Genomic DNA, 18,935 nt, shown 5'->3' on the forward strand with positions numbered 1-18,935 from the left:
GTCACAGTTTTACCCACCATAACTTATATAATGTGTAATTGAAACCTATCCCAGCTTCACATTGAAAAGAGAGTATAATTACTCTCACACTGATGGAAACCAAATAGTTGAAAGCTGTCTGTCAGGACTCTTCCTGGTCTTCTGGCCTAAGAGATACTGAAAAAGACAAAGGACTGGCCTGAACTATGGAAAAAGACTTTAATAAGTGGAGTGCACCTGGTACCACATAGTGATTCTGTGCATGTGTTTTTTTTAATATAAAGAGAGACTCTCACTGTTCAAGCTTCAAAAAAAAAAAAAAAAAAAAAAAAGCTGTCTCTGAACTTCTGTAGCCCAGGCTGTGCTGAAAAGCTGTATACGGTTATAGGGGTCCATTGTTAAAATGGACATAAAGCAAAAGGTGACACTGTGTGCTCATTTGCATGCAATTTCCCAGAATCCCTGGCTGCCGTGGAGCACTGCATGCTAAGAGATAATGGTGAAATGCAGGTTGCAGTCCTGTCTCAGACATGTGAATGTGCTCACAAGTGATATTTTTATTTATGTATGGTGGAGGGTTGTCGCTTTTTTTCCCACCATAATTTATATAATGTGTGCTTAAAATATAATGACCAGAACTGCACACAGCTTTATAAAAGAAAGTGGGCACATTTCAAATACATGTAAATACAAACAAAATGACTATAGATGTTAGGATTTTGACATTCAAGGATTGGCTTTTTAACACTCTGACAACGGATTGTCATCGATAAAAAAAACCCCCACAAAATACTAATCACCCTTTTTGAGATGGATTTGTGGAAATCCGCGGACCAAAGGAACCGGCCACTCTGAGGCGAATTCAAATCTGCACAAAAAATTCACCCATCTCTAATCACAACCCTCTTCTTAATCTTTTTAAGGGATTGAGTTGTACTTTTGATATCAATACTGGTTGCATTGGGAATGTGGGATTTCAACAGGAAATCTCTATTACATCTGTAATATCAATTGTTGATTAAACTTGCAATGCTGTTTTAATTTGTCCACAGCCTATTACCTTTCATGGGATTTAATATGAATTCTATACAGTATAGAGATCAGACTCCAAAAGACTGTTCATGGGCCCAAGGCTCTACAAAGTATCCGGCCGCTCCTCCTCTTACCGTGCACCCCAAAACTGGAAAAACCTACCAGAGACTCTCACATCCACCACCAGTTTAAGTTCTTTCAAAACTAAGGCTGTCTCACATTTTAATCTTGTCTGTAACTGTTGCATAAGCCTATAATATATATTTTCTTTAACTGTGCATGCAATGTCTTGTATATAATGTATACCCTATTCATTTATGTAACTGTATTTGTAACCATGTATTATTTGTCTTAACTCTATGCCCAGGACATACTTGAAAACGAGAGGTAACTCTCAATGTATTACTTCCTGGTAAAACATTTTAGAAATAAATAATATAAATAATATAAATCTTGGCTTATATCCACTTTGGCCCAGAACAATTTCACAAGTTAAGTTCCTGGTAGGTAAAGACTACAAACATACCAATTACTAGTCAGTGAATGGAATTGTAATTGTAAGAACATACATTATCTCCAAAGCATTAAGAGCATTCCCATGCTCTGATGAGTGAAATTATTTGAATAAACATATTATTTAAATTGAATTATTTATTGGCCGTATCTATTTGCTAACAGCAAGACATATATACGTCTAGAACCTGACAGGATTGTAGTGGAATTAAGACAGTCACTTTAAATACCATATAGGTTTGTGAAATGATTATAATTTATTCTATGCTCAACAATAAATCGTTCTTAGTCCCAATGATAACTTTCAAACTTCTACCAATAACAGTTACCTTCCCAGAAAAATAAGGTAATTGACCAAAATCAAGAAACTAGTGAGAGTACCTGAGAAGACAGAGCAGCACAAGTAATTTACCTTTTGTGTCTTGTGGATGAAGTATCAAACAAACAAGCAGTGAACTCCCTTCCCTGTACAGTTCAGTTTCTATGATTACAGGGATCTATGAGGCTACTTGCTTTCTGTAGCACAATGAACCTCAGCGTACTTGCAGCATCCTGTTTGTTCTTCCCAGAAGGTGCATCCTCCTTTGGAATTTTACCAGATTTTTACTGTGACAAATCCATGTATGACATAACATTACCGAACAGTGTCTTCCGATAAGTCATTCGGACAATTTTTTTATAAAGCGAAAGCAAACTTTCCTTGGGGGCATTCCTGTAAAACAACCTCGTACTTTGTTTTGCAGAAAAGTGAGTGTGGTGAGATAAGTTCCTTGCAGCACCTGGAGTGAATTACAGAGATACGCAATCATTTCTCCAGGCAATGATTATGGGTTCAAACACCTCGGACAACAAAAGATGAAAGATTTACAACAATCATTTCTTTCAAATATTGCCAGTGCTTCTATGTGTTATAAGCCTACCCACAAAACGGCAAGATTGTAACTGGCGTCAAAGCTGGTAATTGACCTAGTCCTTATTAACGCTTTGAATGCCAGAAGACCCCGTTTGGTATTCTTGCATTCCATCATGTGATCACTTGGTGTAGCGATCGCGTGGTAGTAAGCAGGCCCACCAGGATGTGAGCGAAAGTGGAGGATATTCAACTTCTGTTCGATCTCACCATAGAAAATGAACATTTCTTGAATGACATGTACCCTGTACATCATAAATCCCCCCCATACTGCCGGCCCTTATGAAATGCAGGGTATGTTGTGGGGCAGTGGAAGGGTTAAACACCTCAAAGCTGATGCAAAAGTCCTGTAAAGAGATTTATTTATGCTATTTAACGGTATACAGGGGGCGTTACATGATGCACAGATTATTATTATTATTATTACATTAATCATATTCTGCCTCTCTGTGCGGCACTTTTATTTGCTGGAAAAATTTATGCTAAATTCGCTAAAAGTTATCACAACCTACTCTGAGTCTACTTATCACATGTAAGAAACGCTCTTTCATTTGAAACAAACACAAGCAGATCAGGGAGCATTAGGTCAAAAAAAAATTTCTCTATATCTATTTTTTCCTACGATACATGGGGCTCTATGTATTTATTTATGCACCACAGCAACAAATGCTAAGTTAATACATCACAGAGTATTCTTACCTTTAACTTTCAAATAATGCCCTCCAAATCTGTATGCTTCAAAGTTGAGAGACAGAGGTGTGTTGGATTGATCCAGAAATATGTCCACCTTGTTCAGCTCTATCCCCTTTCTCTCAAAAGCTGGTATCAAAACTTCCCTGAAATAAAGATAAGAATTCCAATTAAAAATAACCCCAAGCATGCCATGTATGAGGTATCAGCTTTTAAGTGTCAGATGACCAAATGAATATGTTGCAAACCCACCCAGGCATTCAAGGGGTTAAAATAAGGCTGCTAACGCAGGGTTAAACATGATTGATAATAACTGAGAGAAATTGGTTAAAGTGTGTACCAAACTTCTTAGGAATACATTACTTCTGCACAAATGGGATATGTTAGAAACATGAAACAGAGGACAAACAGAGAGCCTATGTAATGCCTGATATCACATCCTGTAAACGAAGACTCCGCACAGTGGTGTTTTCTCACTTGGGAATTTTTTCAAAGGTCCATCGATTTGTCTTTTACTATTATTTATTCCTATAAAGTCCTGGGTATGTACTCAGACTATCTCAAGCATTGGCTAAACAAACCATAGTAGAATCACAGAGCAAGAGTTTAACTGAGAACATGACCATTTAACCAGTGTAGTGTAAGACTAGCAATATAGGGGCCTATGCAGAGAGCTCCGATAAGTCCGTTCTCGACAGCTTCTCGCCAAAAGTGCTTACTGCGATTTAGTAAGCTCCGAGAAGCTGGTGTAAAATTCAAGATTCCCCATTTTTGGGGACGGAAAAAAAAATTCGCCAAACCCTCGGCAAGAAGCCACTTCTCGCAGCTGTTCACCAGTTTTTGAAACTCGTGGTATTCTACAAGCCCCGATCAGCTTCTCGCGGTTATTCGCCACTCAAAAATTAAGATTTTCTCTCCAAAACGCCTCGCCAAAAAAAGTTGGCAAATTGGTGGGGAGAAGCTGGCGAGAAGTGCTGAGACGGGACTTAGAAAAAAAAAATGCATTTTTCCTGCCTCAGATTAATGCCGGGGTCTCCGGAGCTGATACCCATTAATACACTACCGACACACTTTATTGAAGTGTGGTCGGTACCGCAAGCCGGGAAATCTCCCGGCTTGCTAGTGGCCGCCCCTCGGCGTGCCGCGCGTCATAGACGCGCGGTCACGCGTCATCGGGAGCGTGCGCCCCCTGCACGCGTGTCCAGGGGCTCCCCGAGGGAGCCCTGGTGTCCCGCGATCGCGGGACAGCGGCAGGGGGTTCCGGGGGACCCGGCGGACCCGGCAGCGGTAGGGAGAGCGCCCCGATCGGAGGGCGCTCTTCCGCTGCTTCGGCGTGCGCCCGTCACACTCGGGCGCGCGCCAGGCTACTGCTGCGGCACAGAACGGGCAAATGCTCGAATAAACTGTGCCGCAGCAGTATCACCACCGAAGGCCCCCGGCATGAATCAGATGCATGAAAAATGCATTTACAGCCACTTCATTACCTCAGCGGCTATCCGCTACGGTAATGAATTATTATTTATTGATATGTGTGTTTTGAGACTAGTGTAGATGTGCAGGGGGTCTCGGAGCAGAACCGCATTGGTTTTAGGACCTCCTGCTTCCCGAGATACAGGCCCCGTTATGGGGTGCCAGTATCCCTCTGCAGGATTTAAATCCCCCGGTCACGTGATCGGGACATCTCAAAGCAGAGGGATACTGGCACCCCATAACGGGGCCTGCATCTCGGGAATCAGGGGGTCCCCGAACCTGAAACCAACGCGGTTCTGCTCCGGAGACCCCCTGCACATCTATGAATAACATTTTTATTTAAAAATATTTTTTTTCCGGAGAGATTTGCGCAGAGAGAGGCGGATCTCTCTCTGCTGCAGACAGATCTCGCCAGGGGTGCCCTTCTCGGCAGGCAGATCGTCTCGCCACCGGCAACTCGCCATGTTTGGAAATGTTGCTCTCGCAGGTATTCGGGCCTTTCTGCATACCGTGAGAGCAACTCGCCAAAAACATGGCGAGTTCAAAACCCGCGCCGATAATTTTTTTCGGCGCTTTCTGCATAGGCCCCATAGTATGATTTCATATAAGTGTATATGGTATGACAGTGTACGTGTGGATAATCAGAGAGGCTGTCTGCCGTACAGCAAAATGTAAATAGTAAAGTGAAAAGATTAAAATGTTATATATGTAAATTAGGAGACTGACTAGCATAGATGTAAGTACTTCCTCTGTGAGATTTAGTTCAAAGAGGTTGGTCGATGGTTACAATGACAGGGTGTTGTAAGGGAGAATTCTTTCAGATGGGACAGAGCTATTGCAACAATTGGCATATAGAGTAGAAAGGTTTAGTTAGAGCAAATTATGCATTTACGGTTAAAGTGAAAGAGTAGAGAATGTTGAGATGTGGTTGTGGCAGAAAGGGAGGCTCAACTTCAAGGATGGAATGAATACTTTGAAGGAAATGTGGAAATTCCATATGGAGCCAGCAGATGGATTGCAGGAAGCGATGGTTCTGGTAATTACGATCCAGTAACTTTTGGACACGAAACAAAACCTAACTTTCACCTTCCACTACAAAGTCTAAATACAGTACATGGAATTTATACTTAATAAATGAGGAGGGTAACATTCTAAATCACAGAATGCTTTCAAAAGTGTGTTATTGCTGATTCTTCCAACTCAGACCACGTTCTGCGTGTCATTTCATTATTAATTACATTAAACATTAAAATTATCTCCAGCCCATCTTATCTAAACACAATCATAACAAATCTTTGGCTCAGAGGAAACGAAGCAAATACCAGTGTAACGCCACCTACTGTAATCGGGTATGTAAAGAAATGTTTTAAATGGAGGATGAATACATTGTCACTGTATTTAAATAAGCAGTTGTTTCATTCATAACAGAGTTGTTTCAGATTGAAAAAAAAAAAGTGAACTTAAAAAAGAGAATAAAACTGACCAGGTAACTAAAACTAGAAAAATATGAAATAGGATAGTAAGGTAAAACAGCTAGTAAACTAGCAGTAAAAGGCAGTGGATTGTTCATCCCTTTTTCTAAAACCGTATGACGGTAAAAGCAGAGGGGCCCAGCATCATAAAGGTTATGTTTGGTCCTACCAGTCAAGATGGCGACCCAGTGCGCCAGGGTCAGAGTGGCCATTTTAGTCTGTAAAATGTCTGGCAACTGGTTAATAAATTAAGCTATGTTAGCTATTTGTGTAACCTTAGTTTATTATGCATCTGTGTACTCCTATGTGTTTCTGCGTGACTCAATGTGCGCTTTAGCCACTATCAAAGGTAAAGTGGCTAGCACACAATGATTCAAGGCCTAGCCTTTATGTGAGGCCAGTTGCAGTCTCTGGGTACGTGGTGAAAGATTGGCCCTCCTGCTGGGGAGGTCACGGGGAGCAACTGTATGGCTGGAGGAAGGTAGCGCTGGTCAGAGGACCGGCAGAGGTCAGATGCAGACAGCAGTGGTCAGCAGCAGGCATCAAACAGGTAGCGGTGTTCAAAAGACAAGCAATGGTCAGAAACAAGCCGGGCCAAGGATAGGATAGAAGCAACATAGTAAAGGTCCGAATAGGGTCTGGTACACGGAAAGACAGCAAACATTATGTGGCAGAAAGCTAGATTACTGGTAAACCTCAAAAATCCGGCAACCAGGAAAAGGAAGGTTTATAGAGGCCTGGCTGCTGATAGTGAACATGTGTTGGTCATGCAATCAGCAGCCTCAGAAAAGATCTCTGCAGAAAAAGCAACAGCAAATCAACAGTCCTGGTGGTAGACAGGCAGAAATCCAGACTGGGAGTCCAGAGACCAGGGTTCAAGACCCACCAGGCACGTCCCTGACACACATAGTAGAGCATTGTCTTCTCACTAGCAGCATCCTGGGTTCTCCTCCCGTTGGCTCGATTCCCATTGGTCAGTTCCAGTTTCCTATGCTCCAGAAGTCCTGCACCTTGTAATTGTCCTTAGGCACTGTCACGGCCTTTATTGGTCTGTCTGGTTGAGCTCCTGATTGGCTCAGCATTGGCTCAGGGAAGGTCTCCGCTGATTGGTCGGCACTCTATGATTTTTAGATCAAGGCTGAAGTCCTACACATGCTGATGCTGATCAGGGCTCTATAGTTGGTCTTGGTGACAGGAGGCCAACTGGAAAAGTGAACTGAAAGGCGGTGATCCCTGCTACTGGGATATTATAGACAAACAGAACGAGGAGGTATCGAGCGTAATCTCGCTTTGGCAGCGCCAATGTTCTGGTGAGTTTCACTCCCTGTTGGCTCTGGCCAGAATAAACCTTTGTTTATTTAACCGTCTCGTTCTACCTAGTGTTTGCGGTCTCTGTGTAAAGTCTTGTCTGCTGTAACAATCCCCAACACACATTGCATCCTTGACAAAAGACAAAATATTTTATTCTGAATGAAGTGATGAGCCACCTGAAGTTCAATTATGCTTGCATCAGATTCACCTTTCTAAAATCAAATACAGAATATCTCTCTGACCTTTCACCAGCATTCCTGACTAAAAGGTCAGCCCTGTGGCTCAATAAAGAATCACACAGTAACATAGCAGCTTCAAATGTTAATGAGACAATCTCTATAATAATCAGCAAACTGAGTACAGTATAAGAGACGTTCGCAACAAAAGGGTCATTTTCTAGAATAAAAAGCAGTTCATTCAACTATTGAACATTAGCCATCAAATTAAATGCTGGCATTTTCCCCAGTGGAAGATGAAATCAATAATGGAAGACTGTTCTATGTTTCACAAGTACCACATCATGCTAAGTGCTGGTTTACATGCAAAAAATACTAGACGTCCAATGAACAAAGATGTCAAAGAGGGGCAACCAAACGTAGACGGCTGATAACATAACTTAACATAACTTAACCCCCTTCTGTTAATTAAGGGGGTTAACTAGTTAGCTGATAAACTACTCACTGCAGTATTTTGTGCGATTCACTTTCACTTTCTTGTCAGTTGCTGGGGCTTGCTCTTGATACACAAACCAGCGGTGCGCAAACAGGGGGGCACGCTAGATTTTTCTGGGGGGCTCGGGCGGTTGCAGAGACCCTGCGTGAGGCCTCTGTACCCTACTTACCGGGGTCTCAGCAGGTGTTGTGACACGTCGCCATGTGACATGGCGTCACATGACGCTGCGTTGCCATGGCAACGGGGTCATGTGACGTCACACCCAACACCGGTCTAACAGTAAGGGGGGGCGCGAGTAGCTACAGGAGCAGGCAGGGGGCGCAGCCCCAAAAGTTTGCGCTCCCCTGCACTAAACCACTACAATTTTATAATGTTACTCTGGGCCATTTAACACTTTGAGTGCTAAAAGACTGGTGGTGTTAAATGCTATTGGTCGTCCAGCACTCAACCACGTGATCACTTGGTGCAGCGATGACGTGGTGGCAGGCACCCCAAGCCATTGTACTTCCCTTTCCTTACAATCGTATAACGGAGAAGTGAACACAATCTCCACCAAGAAAACTAGCATTTCTAGAATTACCTGCCGGTTGTCATAAGGCACCTAGTGTGCCGAATGTTATGGCGTGAAGGTTACATATTGAGACACTCGAGAGGGTTAATGTGCACAATCTGGATATATGTTTCTCTTTGCTAAATAGTTTAGGGTTGTCAGATTTAAGTTTTTAGAATATGGGACGTTGCAATCCAGTACGAAAGTGTGACGTCATAATAAATGATGAATGATTTGCAAATACTTCAAGCTGATTGGCATCACCAGTTTGGCCGCTATATTCTGTGGTTTTTATCCTCTCTGCTCTTAGCCGGGTGTGGAAAGACATGCATTGAGCTATCACATAGCGGTAACGCATAAAGGGGTGGGGGTCATGGTATTAGGAGATGACCAGGCAGTGTCCTAACTTTATTATTTTACTAATTTAGTAAGGCGACATACATTGGAAAAGGTAAGTTACATAGTTACATAGTAGATGAGGTTGAAAAAAGACATGCGTCCATCAAGTTCAACCTATGCTAAATGTAGACAACAGATATTTTATCCTATATCTATACTTACTTATTGATCCAGAGGAAGGCAAACAAAAAACCCCAGAGTCACATCATCCAATGATATCTCATAAGGGGAAAAATAAATTCCTTCCTGACTCCAAGAATTGGCAATCAGATTACTCCCGGGATCAACATCCTTCCCAAGCTTACTTATTTGGTATATCCCTGTATACATTTCCTTTCTAAAAATATGTCCAACCATTTTTTGAACACATCTATTGTGTCTGCCATCACAGTTTCCATGGGTAATGAATTACACATTTTTACTGTCCTTACTGTCAAGAACCATTTCCTTTGTGGTTAGTGAAATCTCCTTTCCTCCAACCTTAAGGGATGACTCCGAGTCCTTTGTACTGTCCTTGGGACAAATAGTTCTTTTGAAAGCTCCTTGTACTCTCCCCGAATATATTTGTATATAGTTATCATATCCCCTCTTAGATGCCTCTTTTCTAATGTAAATAAATCTAATTTAGCTAGCCTCTCCTCATAAGTTAGATTGTCCATCCCCTTTATTAATTTGGTGGCTTGTCTCTGCATTCTCTCTAATTCCACATTGTCTTTTCTAAGGAGTGGTGCCCCAAATTTTACTCCATATTCAAGGTGTCATCTTACTAATGCTTTATAAAGGGGCATAATTATGTTTACTTCCCTTCCATCCATTGCCCTTTAATGCAAGATAAGATCTTGTTTGCCTTTGCAGCTACTGCATGACTTTGGGCACTATTGCTAAGCCTGTTGTCTACAAGCACTCCTAAATTCTCCATCAAGGATTCCCCTAATTTATCCCCATTTCATTTGTAAATCGTCTGTCCATTCTTGCTTCCCAAATGCATAACCTCACATTTATCTGTATTAAATGTCAGCTGCCATTTACCTGCCCAAGTTTCCAGTCTCTCCAAGTCCATCTTGAAAGAAATTACATCCTGCTCTGATTCTACTACATTACACAATCTAGTGTCATCAGCAAAGATGGAGACTTTGCTCTCGATGCCAACCTCAAGGTCATTAATAAACAAGTTAAAAAGCAGGGGTCCCAGTACCGATCCCTGAGTTACTCCACTCACGATTTCAGCCCAACCTGAAAACGTTTCATTTATGACAACCCTCTGTTGTCTATCCTTCAACCAGTTTTCAATCCAGGTGCATATACAGGTGAACCCCGTTATAGCGCGACCCGTTATAACGCGAAATCGGTTATAACGCGGTTTTCACGTGGCACCCGTTTTTTTTTGTTTTAAAAAAAAAAAAAAAATAATAATTTTACATTTAAAAAATTCTTTTTAATTTTTTTTGCACACTGCACACACTCTCACTGCACACTGCTCACAGCACACTGCACACTCCCAGCACACACTCTCACTGCACACACTCTCACTGCACACACTCTCACTGCACACTGCACACTCTCTCACTGCACACTGCTCACAGCACACTGCACACACTCCCAGCACACACTCTCACTGCACACACTCTCACTGCACACTGCTCACTGCACACTGCTCACAGCACACTGCACACACTTCCAGCACTCACTGCACACACTCCAAGCACACACTCTCACTGCACACACTCTCACTGCACACACTCACTGCACACTGCACACACTCTCACTGCATACTGCACACTGCACACACCACACACCACACTGCACACACTCCCAGCACTCACTGCACACACTCTCACTGCACACACACTCACTGCACACACACTCACTGCACACACTGCACACTGCACACACTCCCAGCACACTGCTCACAGCACACACTCTCACTGCACACTCTCACAGCACACAGCTCACACAGCACTCACAGCACTCACAGCACAGCACACAGCACTCACAGCACACTCTCACAGCACTCAGCTCTCACAGCACACTCTCACAGCACACAGCACACTCTCACAGCACACAGCACTCACAGCACACAGCACACTTTCACAGCATTCAGCTCTCACAGCACACAGCACTCACAGCACACAGCAAACACAGCACACTCTCACAGCACACAGCTCTCACAGCACTCACAGCACACTACACCACACCTCCCACTCCCCCTCTCTACCTTTGGTGTCGGCTGCTGAGATCGGAGCGGAGCTGGCATCAGGAGAAGGGGGGGGGGTGTCGGGAGGAGGGGGGGTGAGTGAGGAGCAGGCTGGGACTCGGAGGGCCGCGTTGGCTATGATGCGGAGGGCCGGTAGGTGTGGGGGCCTCGGGGGGGAGGAAATGGATGCCGGTGGTGGGAGGTAAGGAGCAGGTTGCGGCTGGACTCGCCATTGCTAGCGGACGTGTAGGGCTTCCGGACACCTCTTCCTTCCTTCCTTCCCTCCTCACGATCAAGCGCGCAGCGGCCATTTTAAAAAAAAATTAGCGCGACCCCGGTTCTAGCGCGGTCGGATCGGGTGGCCCCCGAGGACCGCGCTATAACGGGGTTTAGCTGTATCTGTTCTGAGTCCAGTTTGCTTTATTTTGTACACCAACCTCTTGTGTGGAACCGTATCAAAAGCCTTTGCAACATCTAAGTAGACCACATCAACTGCATTACCCTGGTCTAAATTCCTACTTACCTCCTCAAAGAAACAAATAAGGTTAGCTTGGCACGTCCTATCCTTCATAAATCCATGCTGACTATTAATGTACAAATAATTTTCTTTTCCATTAGGTATTCCTGAATATTATCCCATATTAAGCCTTCAAGTAGCTTCACCACTATTGAAGTCAGGCTTACAGGTCTGTAATTCCCCGGTTGTAATCTAGCTCCCTTTTAAATATAGGCACCACAGCTGCTTTATGCCAATCTTGTGGTACTGAGCCTGTGGAAATGGAGTCCTTGAATATTACATTTAATGGTTTCGCTATTACTGAACTTAACTCCTTGAGAACTCTTGGATGTATGCCATCAGTGCCAGGTGCCTTATTTACTTTAATTTTATCAAGCCACCTATGAACTTCTTCCTCAGTTAACCAATTTTCATTAATACTGTATAAAGGTTGTGGCTTCCTCCTGCGGCACAACAATTGAAATTGGTTCTTCCCTGGTAAACACAGAGGCAAAGAATTTGTTTAATACCTCTGCTTTTTCCTTATCTCCAATAATCTGCCTGTCAACTCACTGGTGCAGTATTCCTAGATTTTGCAAAGGCTTTTGATACTGTTGATCATGCTATCCTGCTTAACAAACTCCAGAGCTCTGGAATAGGGAAGCATGCTTTAAACTGGTTTCAGTCCTACCTATCAGGCAGATCCCAACATGTGTCCATCTCTGGCTCTAACTCTACTCTAACCCCCTGGACATCACCTGTGGCGTCCCGCAAGGCTCTGTTCTGGGGCCCCTACTCTTCTCAGTATTCATCAATGATCTTCCCGCAGCTTGTCAGGAAGCCTCAATACACATGTATGCAGATGACACAATCCTATATGCACACAACCATAGCCTCTCTGACCTTCAACACATACTTCAGTCTGACTTTTTCAGACTCGAAAACTGGATTTCCCAAAACAAACTGTTTTTAAACACTGACAAGACTGTAACAATGGTATTTGGGACCAAGACTAAATTTTTAAAGCTTCCAGCGACTAGGCTCCAGATTAGAACCAACACTAACACCACCCTAACTCCTGTTACTAGTTTTAAATACCTGGGCATATGGTTTGACTCCCACTTAACATTCGGGATGCACATTGATACCCTGACAACCAAGACCTATGGCAAACTAGGGGTACTTTACAGGAACAAATCCTCCCTAAGTCTCCTGGTCAGAAAACGTATCGCACAGCAGATGCTAATGCCAATTATTGACTATGGACTCATAGTACAGTATATGGCTCAGCACCTCAAACCCAACTTAGCAAACTTGACACCCTCTACAATTCAATTTGTCGTTTTATTCTCCAATGCAACTATAAAACACATCACTGCGAAATGCTCAAAGAACTAGACTGGTCATCACTCGAGTCTAGGCGCAAAGTTCACCTTTCCTGTCTTGCCTTCAAATTCTTTATGGGCAAGCTACCCAGCTACCTGAACAAGCTCCTCACCCCTACCACATGCAGCACCTATCACCTGAGATCAGACTCCAAAAGACTGTTCATGGTCCCAAGGCTCAACAAAGTATCTGGCCGCTCCTCCTTCTCTTACCGTGCACCCCAAAACTGGAACAACCTACCAGAGACTTTTACATCCACCACCAGTTTAAGTTCTTTCAAATCTAAGGCTGTCACACATTTTAATCTGGTCTGTAACTGTTTCATACGCCCATAATATATATTATCTTTAACTGTGCACGCAATGTCTTGTATATAATGTATAACCTGCTCACTTATGTAACTGTATTTGTAAACATGTATTATTTGTCTTAACTCTGTGCCCAGGACATACTTGAAAACGAGAGGTATTACTTCCTGGTAAAATATTTTATAAATAAATAAATAAATAATTTCACACTGAAAGGGTCCTATATTTTATTTTCAGATTTCTTTTTATTAAGGTACTGTACTTAAAGAGCTTTTTAGGGTTGATCTTACTTTCTATTGCAATCCTTTTTCATTATCAATTTGCCCTTTTGCAATTTTTGTTACATTCCTTATAATTCTGATACTCTGCCTCTATCCCTTCTGACTTCAAGAATCTAAACGCCTACCTCTTCTTTACCATTTCCTCCCCTACCTGTTTATTTAGCCACACTGGTTTTGACTTATTACTTTTATACTTATTACCCAAGGGTATATATACACTTATAAGTGTGCTTTTGTAACAATGTTTTATAGACTGCCCATTTATCTTCTACATTTTCCCTGCAAAAACATTATCCTAATTTATTCCTTGTAGATTGGTCCTCAGTTTATTAAAATTTGTCTTTCTAAAGTTTAAGGTCTTTGTTGAACCCAAGTAATCTGTTTTTTGATCATTTATTTCAAATGAGAGCATGTTATGATCCCTGTTACCCAAATTTTCCAGGACTTAAATATTTGCTATTACTTCTACATTGTTTGATATTACCCAATTCAGTATTGCCCCTCTCCTTGTTGGTTCCTCAATAATTTGGCTCATGTAATTGTCTTTAAGCACCCCCAAAAACCTGTTTACTTTTGTTGTAATGCTAATCTCATTGCCCCCGTCTATGTCTGGATAATTAACATCACTCAATATGCAAACATGACCTAGTTTTGATGCCTTCTCCATATGCAAAAGTATTCTAGCTTCCTCAATTTCACAGATATGTGGTGGCTACACTCAAGTAGAAATCTATCACGTTTTTAATTACAATCATTTTAAGTTCAGTCATTTCACATCAAAGCTCTAAAATACTGGACAATTATGCATATGGACAAGTCAATTAAATAAGGGGCAATTCCGTATATACGGGACGTCTGACAACCTTAAAATAGTCTATTGGTCAAAAAGAAGGATTTCTGAAATAACTTGACATTTTCTTTAACGTACTGTATCACAATTTTATACAGAAATAAATGAGTTACCCCAGTGACTTTTTCTTCATAGCAGGGACGATCTCCGTTTCTATATCAACATTCAAATCAAACTTTAAGGTGAAACATTCCTTACTTGGGTCCTGCAAAGAGAAATTACATGTAAGAGAAACACATTTTATATTGGCATCCCAGATTGTATGCAGTAGGACCAATGTAATAGTAAAGAGAGAAAACTAATTAGAATATATCTAGATCCTAGAGATGTGTGACATTTTCACCAAAGTTTGCTCTTATTTTTCAGCGAACAAAGTCTAATAAATCAGAGCCCTCCAACATGAGCAATTTTTTTTTAAATATTCCCATCCCCTTTCTTTTAGATTTTTCACCCCAATAACATTGTGAAATTATCTAGTGGTTTTCTGTTTTTTAAATATAATAATGTAATGAGAAAAAAACAGCGAGCACATTTAAATTATGTTTTTTTTTTTTTAAACTGCATTATAACCCTGATTAATACGGATTTGGGATTGCTGTCACATTCTTTCCTTAGTTACAATATATATGAGCTCCTAAAAGGGTATATTTTTGGAACATTTGCCACTTCTTTTCGGAGTTAGGATTTCAACTGTAAATTCTCAACCTAATAAATATATTTTACATTGTGAAACTATTAATCATGATAAAGAAAGTGTTATATATCTGGATGCTTTTATGTTAATGGCAATAGATGTTGATTAGTGGCACTAAAACTTTTAAGCATGATTCTATATTGTCCTAAGCAGACATTTGGGGCTGTTTTTGCCCAAAAATATCAAGTGCAGTAATAGAATTTTTTTGACTAAAAACAGCCGCTTCAGACAATATAGAATTACTCTCTTTTTGAGTTGAATAAAAAGTATATACATAGCAGATTTAGGCTTGGTTACCATATTTCGTTTTCTTCTGTTTTAGAACTCGGCGATGATCTACTAGCAAATCATGGCCCAGATCCGGAAAGCTCTGTTAACTCCGGGCTCATAACATCATGTTATCAAAATCAGTAACGGACGTTATGTTCCCTGAGGTTAATGCAAATCCACAAAGCTAATGATATGCATAAATAACAGCTGTTATTAATCTCATTAGCATGGGCTGAACACCATGTTAACTTAGCACTGCCTCCTGCTATATAACATGACTCATGATGCCTGTCTTACCTAAATGTGGTGTTGGCTCCCTCTAGACCCTGACATATGGGTATTGCTGAAGAGGGGGAGGGAGAGAGATCCATATTTCAGGGTCTGAAGGGACATAATGCCACCTTTACGTATTATTATGTATTAATATATCGTTAAATAACTGCATTAACTATAACGGAGCTCTGTAAATAGGCTTTGTTCCGGGGTACCTTTTTTTTGTATATCTTTGGCAAGAATGTCTATTACTAATGCAAGTGCCCGATATAGCCAGGGTGACCAGACCGGCTTAGCTGGGACACTACAGATTTTTTGTCCTCTGTCCTGGTGTCCCGAAATGTAGCCAAATATCCTTGTTTTTGGCAGGCTGTTGCCAGTCGTACATGCGCGATTGACGCTTGCCATTTGCGCATGCGCGACATTTGTCCTGGGAAAAATATGGCCACCCCAGATATAGCTGAAAACAGCACTCAACACTATGCTAGTGAGCTTTGAAGATACGCGTTAGTACGTAATGATGCGTTAACTTAAGTTAACGCCTCTTTAAATCAAAAACTGAGCTTTGTGGAACTGGGCCCAAGGCTGGAAACACCACATTGTTTTTTCTTGTACTTTATGACGAACCACAAGCAGGTCTATGTATCCCAGGCTCCATGGCCCCACTGTAATGTAATTAAAAGTTACACTTGAAGACCTGAATTGAAAAAGCAATTAATTATCTTAACGTATTAAATGTGATTAAAATGGAAGATAATATGTTTCATGGCTAAGCACTTCAATTTACAAAACTCCAACATATAATGCTAATTGATACAGCACCTTAAAACTTTTTGGAAACTGACATGTTTACATGTTTTCTGTACCCCTTTGAAAAACACAAAATAAACAAATGGTTATATATTTTTTTTTGCTGAAAATCTACAGTATATTTTTTTCTAACGTGTCAAGTGTTTTAAATAGAAGTGTTACATACCTCAGGTGACAATAGGCTAAATGCACCCCTCTACAATATACAAGTCAAATTGGGGATAAAAAGGGGGATTCAAATGGCCATCCAATAAGAAGCCACAACCAATGATGTTGTAGCTTCCTATTGCTCTGAAATTTGGCAGCCATTTTGTCTCCCATAAGCAAGATTTAAACCCAGTAACTGAGGGGGTCCCCAGAGCTGAAAATAGTGGGGTGTTTTGCTCAGAGGAACCCCTAATTTCCCAAACCTAGTAAGAGGAATTGTTCCTTTAATAGTGAATGGTCAGTGGAAACAGACAGGAGGATAAAAAAGGAAGAATTTTGTCACTCCAATTGAAATAATTTTCAATGTATGTCACTTAATCTGTGTTAGATCATTCATATCCCAGCCAGGGATCCGGGGTCCTCACACATAAGGATACTCTTTCTAGTTTGCATCTTACTAGGGCCAGCAAACAATACTGCATGTACTGTAGCATGATAATGAAGCAATAGAACAGCTATGATGGTGTTACTAGATTACTTAATGGACATGTTAATTGTATTATTGTCTTCATTTTCAGATATTATTTTCCTAATTTTTTCTGAGGCATAAATCAACTTTCATGTTTGAGCTGATGTTAAAATGATCTGTTTAAAATTGTATCTAAAATAAATAAAAATATCTAGAGAAACTAAATAATGCAGTATTTGAAAATAAACCCGCACCCACACACACAAACAAGAGCAAAATACTGTACTCTCAAATACTTTCAATATTTGAACCTGATAACGGTTTTGTTTTTTACATCTCATGCACATGAAAATAAAAGCAAAAAATTGCTTTGTTTAGAGCCATGTCAGTCATTTAATGACACAATTAGCGATCTGGTTACAGAGAAATTAAGTTAATACAGGAAATTACTGGTCTACATGTAAATGTAGATTGGCTTATCTATACTTATATTGTTTTAATATGTAAATAACAAGTCTGGTTGTTCCTCTTCTAAAACATTAATGGTAATGACTTTATATGATACCTATATATATATATATATATATATATATATATATATATATATATATACATACATACATTCCAAGAGACACTGTTTTTAAGTATTCTCGTTGCTTGCTTCATTCATTGTAACATCGCCGGAAGAGATCAGTGTATCTCGAAAGCTCGCACAAATAAAAGCATTTCGTTAGCCACAGAACGGTATCATCTATTTATTTTTTTATTTTATATATATAAGCAAATACAACTGTATGCTCATCTGCATGTCTTAGGCAGATGAGCATACAGTTGTATTTGCATATTTGCTTTCCTGTGGAGGGTTTTTGTCACTTTTTTTACTCACCATAACTTAACTCAGTATTATGGTGTATATATATATATATATATATATATAATATATATTTATATATATATATAAATTCTGTATTGCCACCAAGTACGTTAAACAATAAAGGCAGTTATGTAGCTTGGGGCTCTGTGAAAGAAGAACAGAATACAAAAAAGATTTAAAATAATGTACAACCCTTAGATATCCAATTGTGTGGCCCTTCCTCCCTAGAGGCTATTTAAGGTTCTGCCTCTTGCCTGGAGGGAAGTAGAGGGTGGAGTAAGGTCACGGTTTGGAATAGTAGAATACACTCATATCCAGACTGTGATAGCTGAGGTAATCTCAAGCTTATTCAAAATTAAAAAGGATTAGGACATAATTCATTCAAAATACAATCCAGGTCTTGTCTGTCCACTACCTATTCACTCACATCACATGCACGCTAAAACTTCTAATTCAGTCCAGACCGTTCCAATCTATCATCCATAAGATTTCATGTTTTTGCTTCTTTATTGTTTCATAGATACTTTTTTCATGTGTCCCGGTTTTTACTTTTAAAAATCCGGTCACTGTATCTAATGTATCCTGAGTACATATGGACCTTTTCTCTTTGTGGCCTATTCTAGAACAGTAGCTCCGAAATTGTTATTGAAAAACCGCGCGGTTTGACATGTTCACAAGAAGCGGAATGAAATGTGAGAAATGTGAGAAAAAAATGGTATTCTCTATTGCAAATCACTTCTTCTAAACCATGTCTAAAAAAGTGACAAACCGCACGATTTAACAAGCAAAATGCCCGGATTGAACTTGCTTCAGAAGCGGAATGACCAGAAGTGGCGCTAACACCATCCCCAGTTTGACTTATGAGTTTTGCTCTCTCAGCCAAAC

The 18,935-nt window shown here is 40.7% G+C and overlaps 1 protein-coding gene across 4 annotated transcripts in view; it reads right to left on the bottom strand.

Annotated features, from left to right (window-relative positions):
• The window catches only part of PLEKHG5 (pleckstrin homology and RhoGEF domain containing G5), a 314,942-nt gene that overhangs the window by 72,295 nt on the left and 223,712 nt on the right, over positions 1-18,935 (bottom strand). For all 4 annotated transcript variants that reach the window (XM_075604983.1, XM_075604980.1, XM_075604982.1 and 1 more), the window contains 2 exons: positions 14,627-14,718; positions 3,134-3,270 (listed from right to left, as the gene is read on the bottom strand). In XM_075604983.1, the coding sequence (XP_075461098.1) occupies positions 3,134-3,270; positions 14,627-14,718 (229 nt within the window). The remainder of the gene's footprint in view (positions 1-3,133; positions 3,271-14,626; positions 14,719-18,935) is intronic.

The sequence above is a fragment of the Ascaphus truei genome, chromosome 6 (assembly GCF_040206685.1).
Source record: "Ascaphus truei isolate aAscTru1 chromosome 6, aAscTru1.hap1, whole genome shotgun sequence".
Classification (NCBI taxonomy): Eukaryota; Metazoa; Chordata; class Amphibia; order Anura; family Ascaphidae; genus Ascaphus; species Ascaphus truei.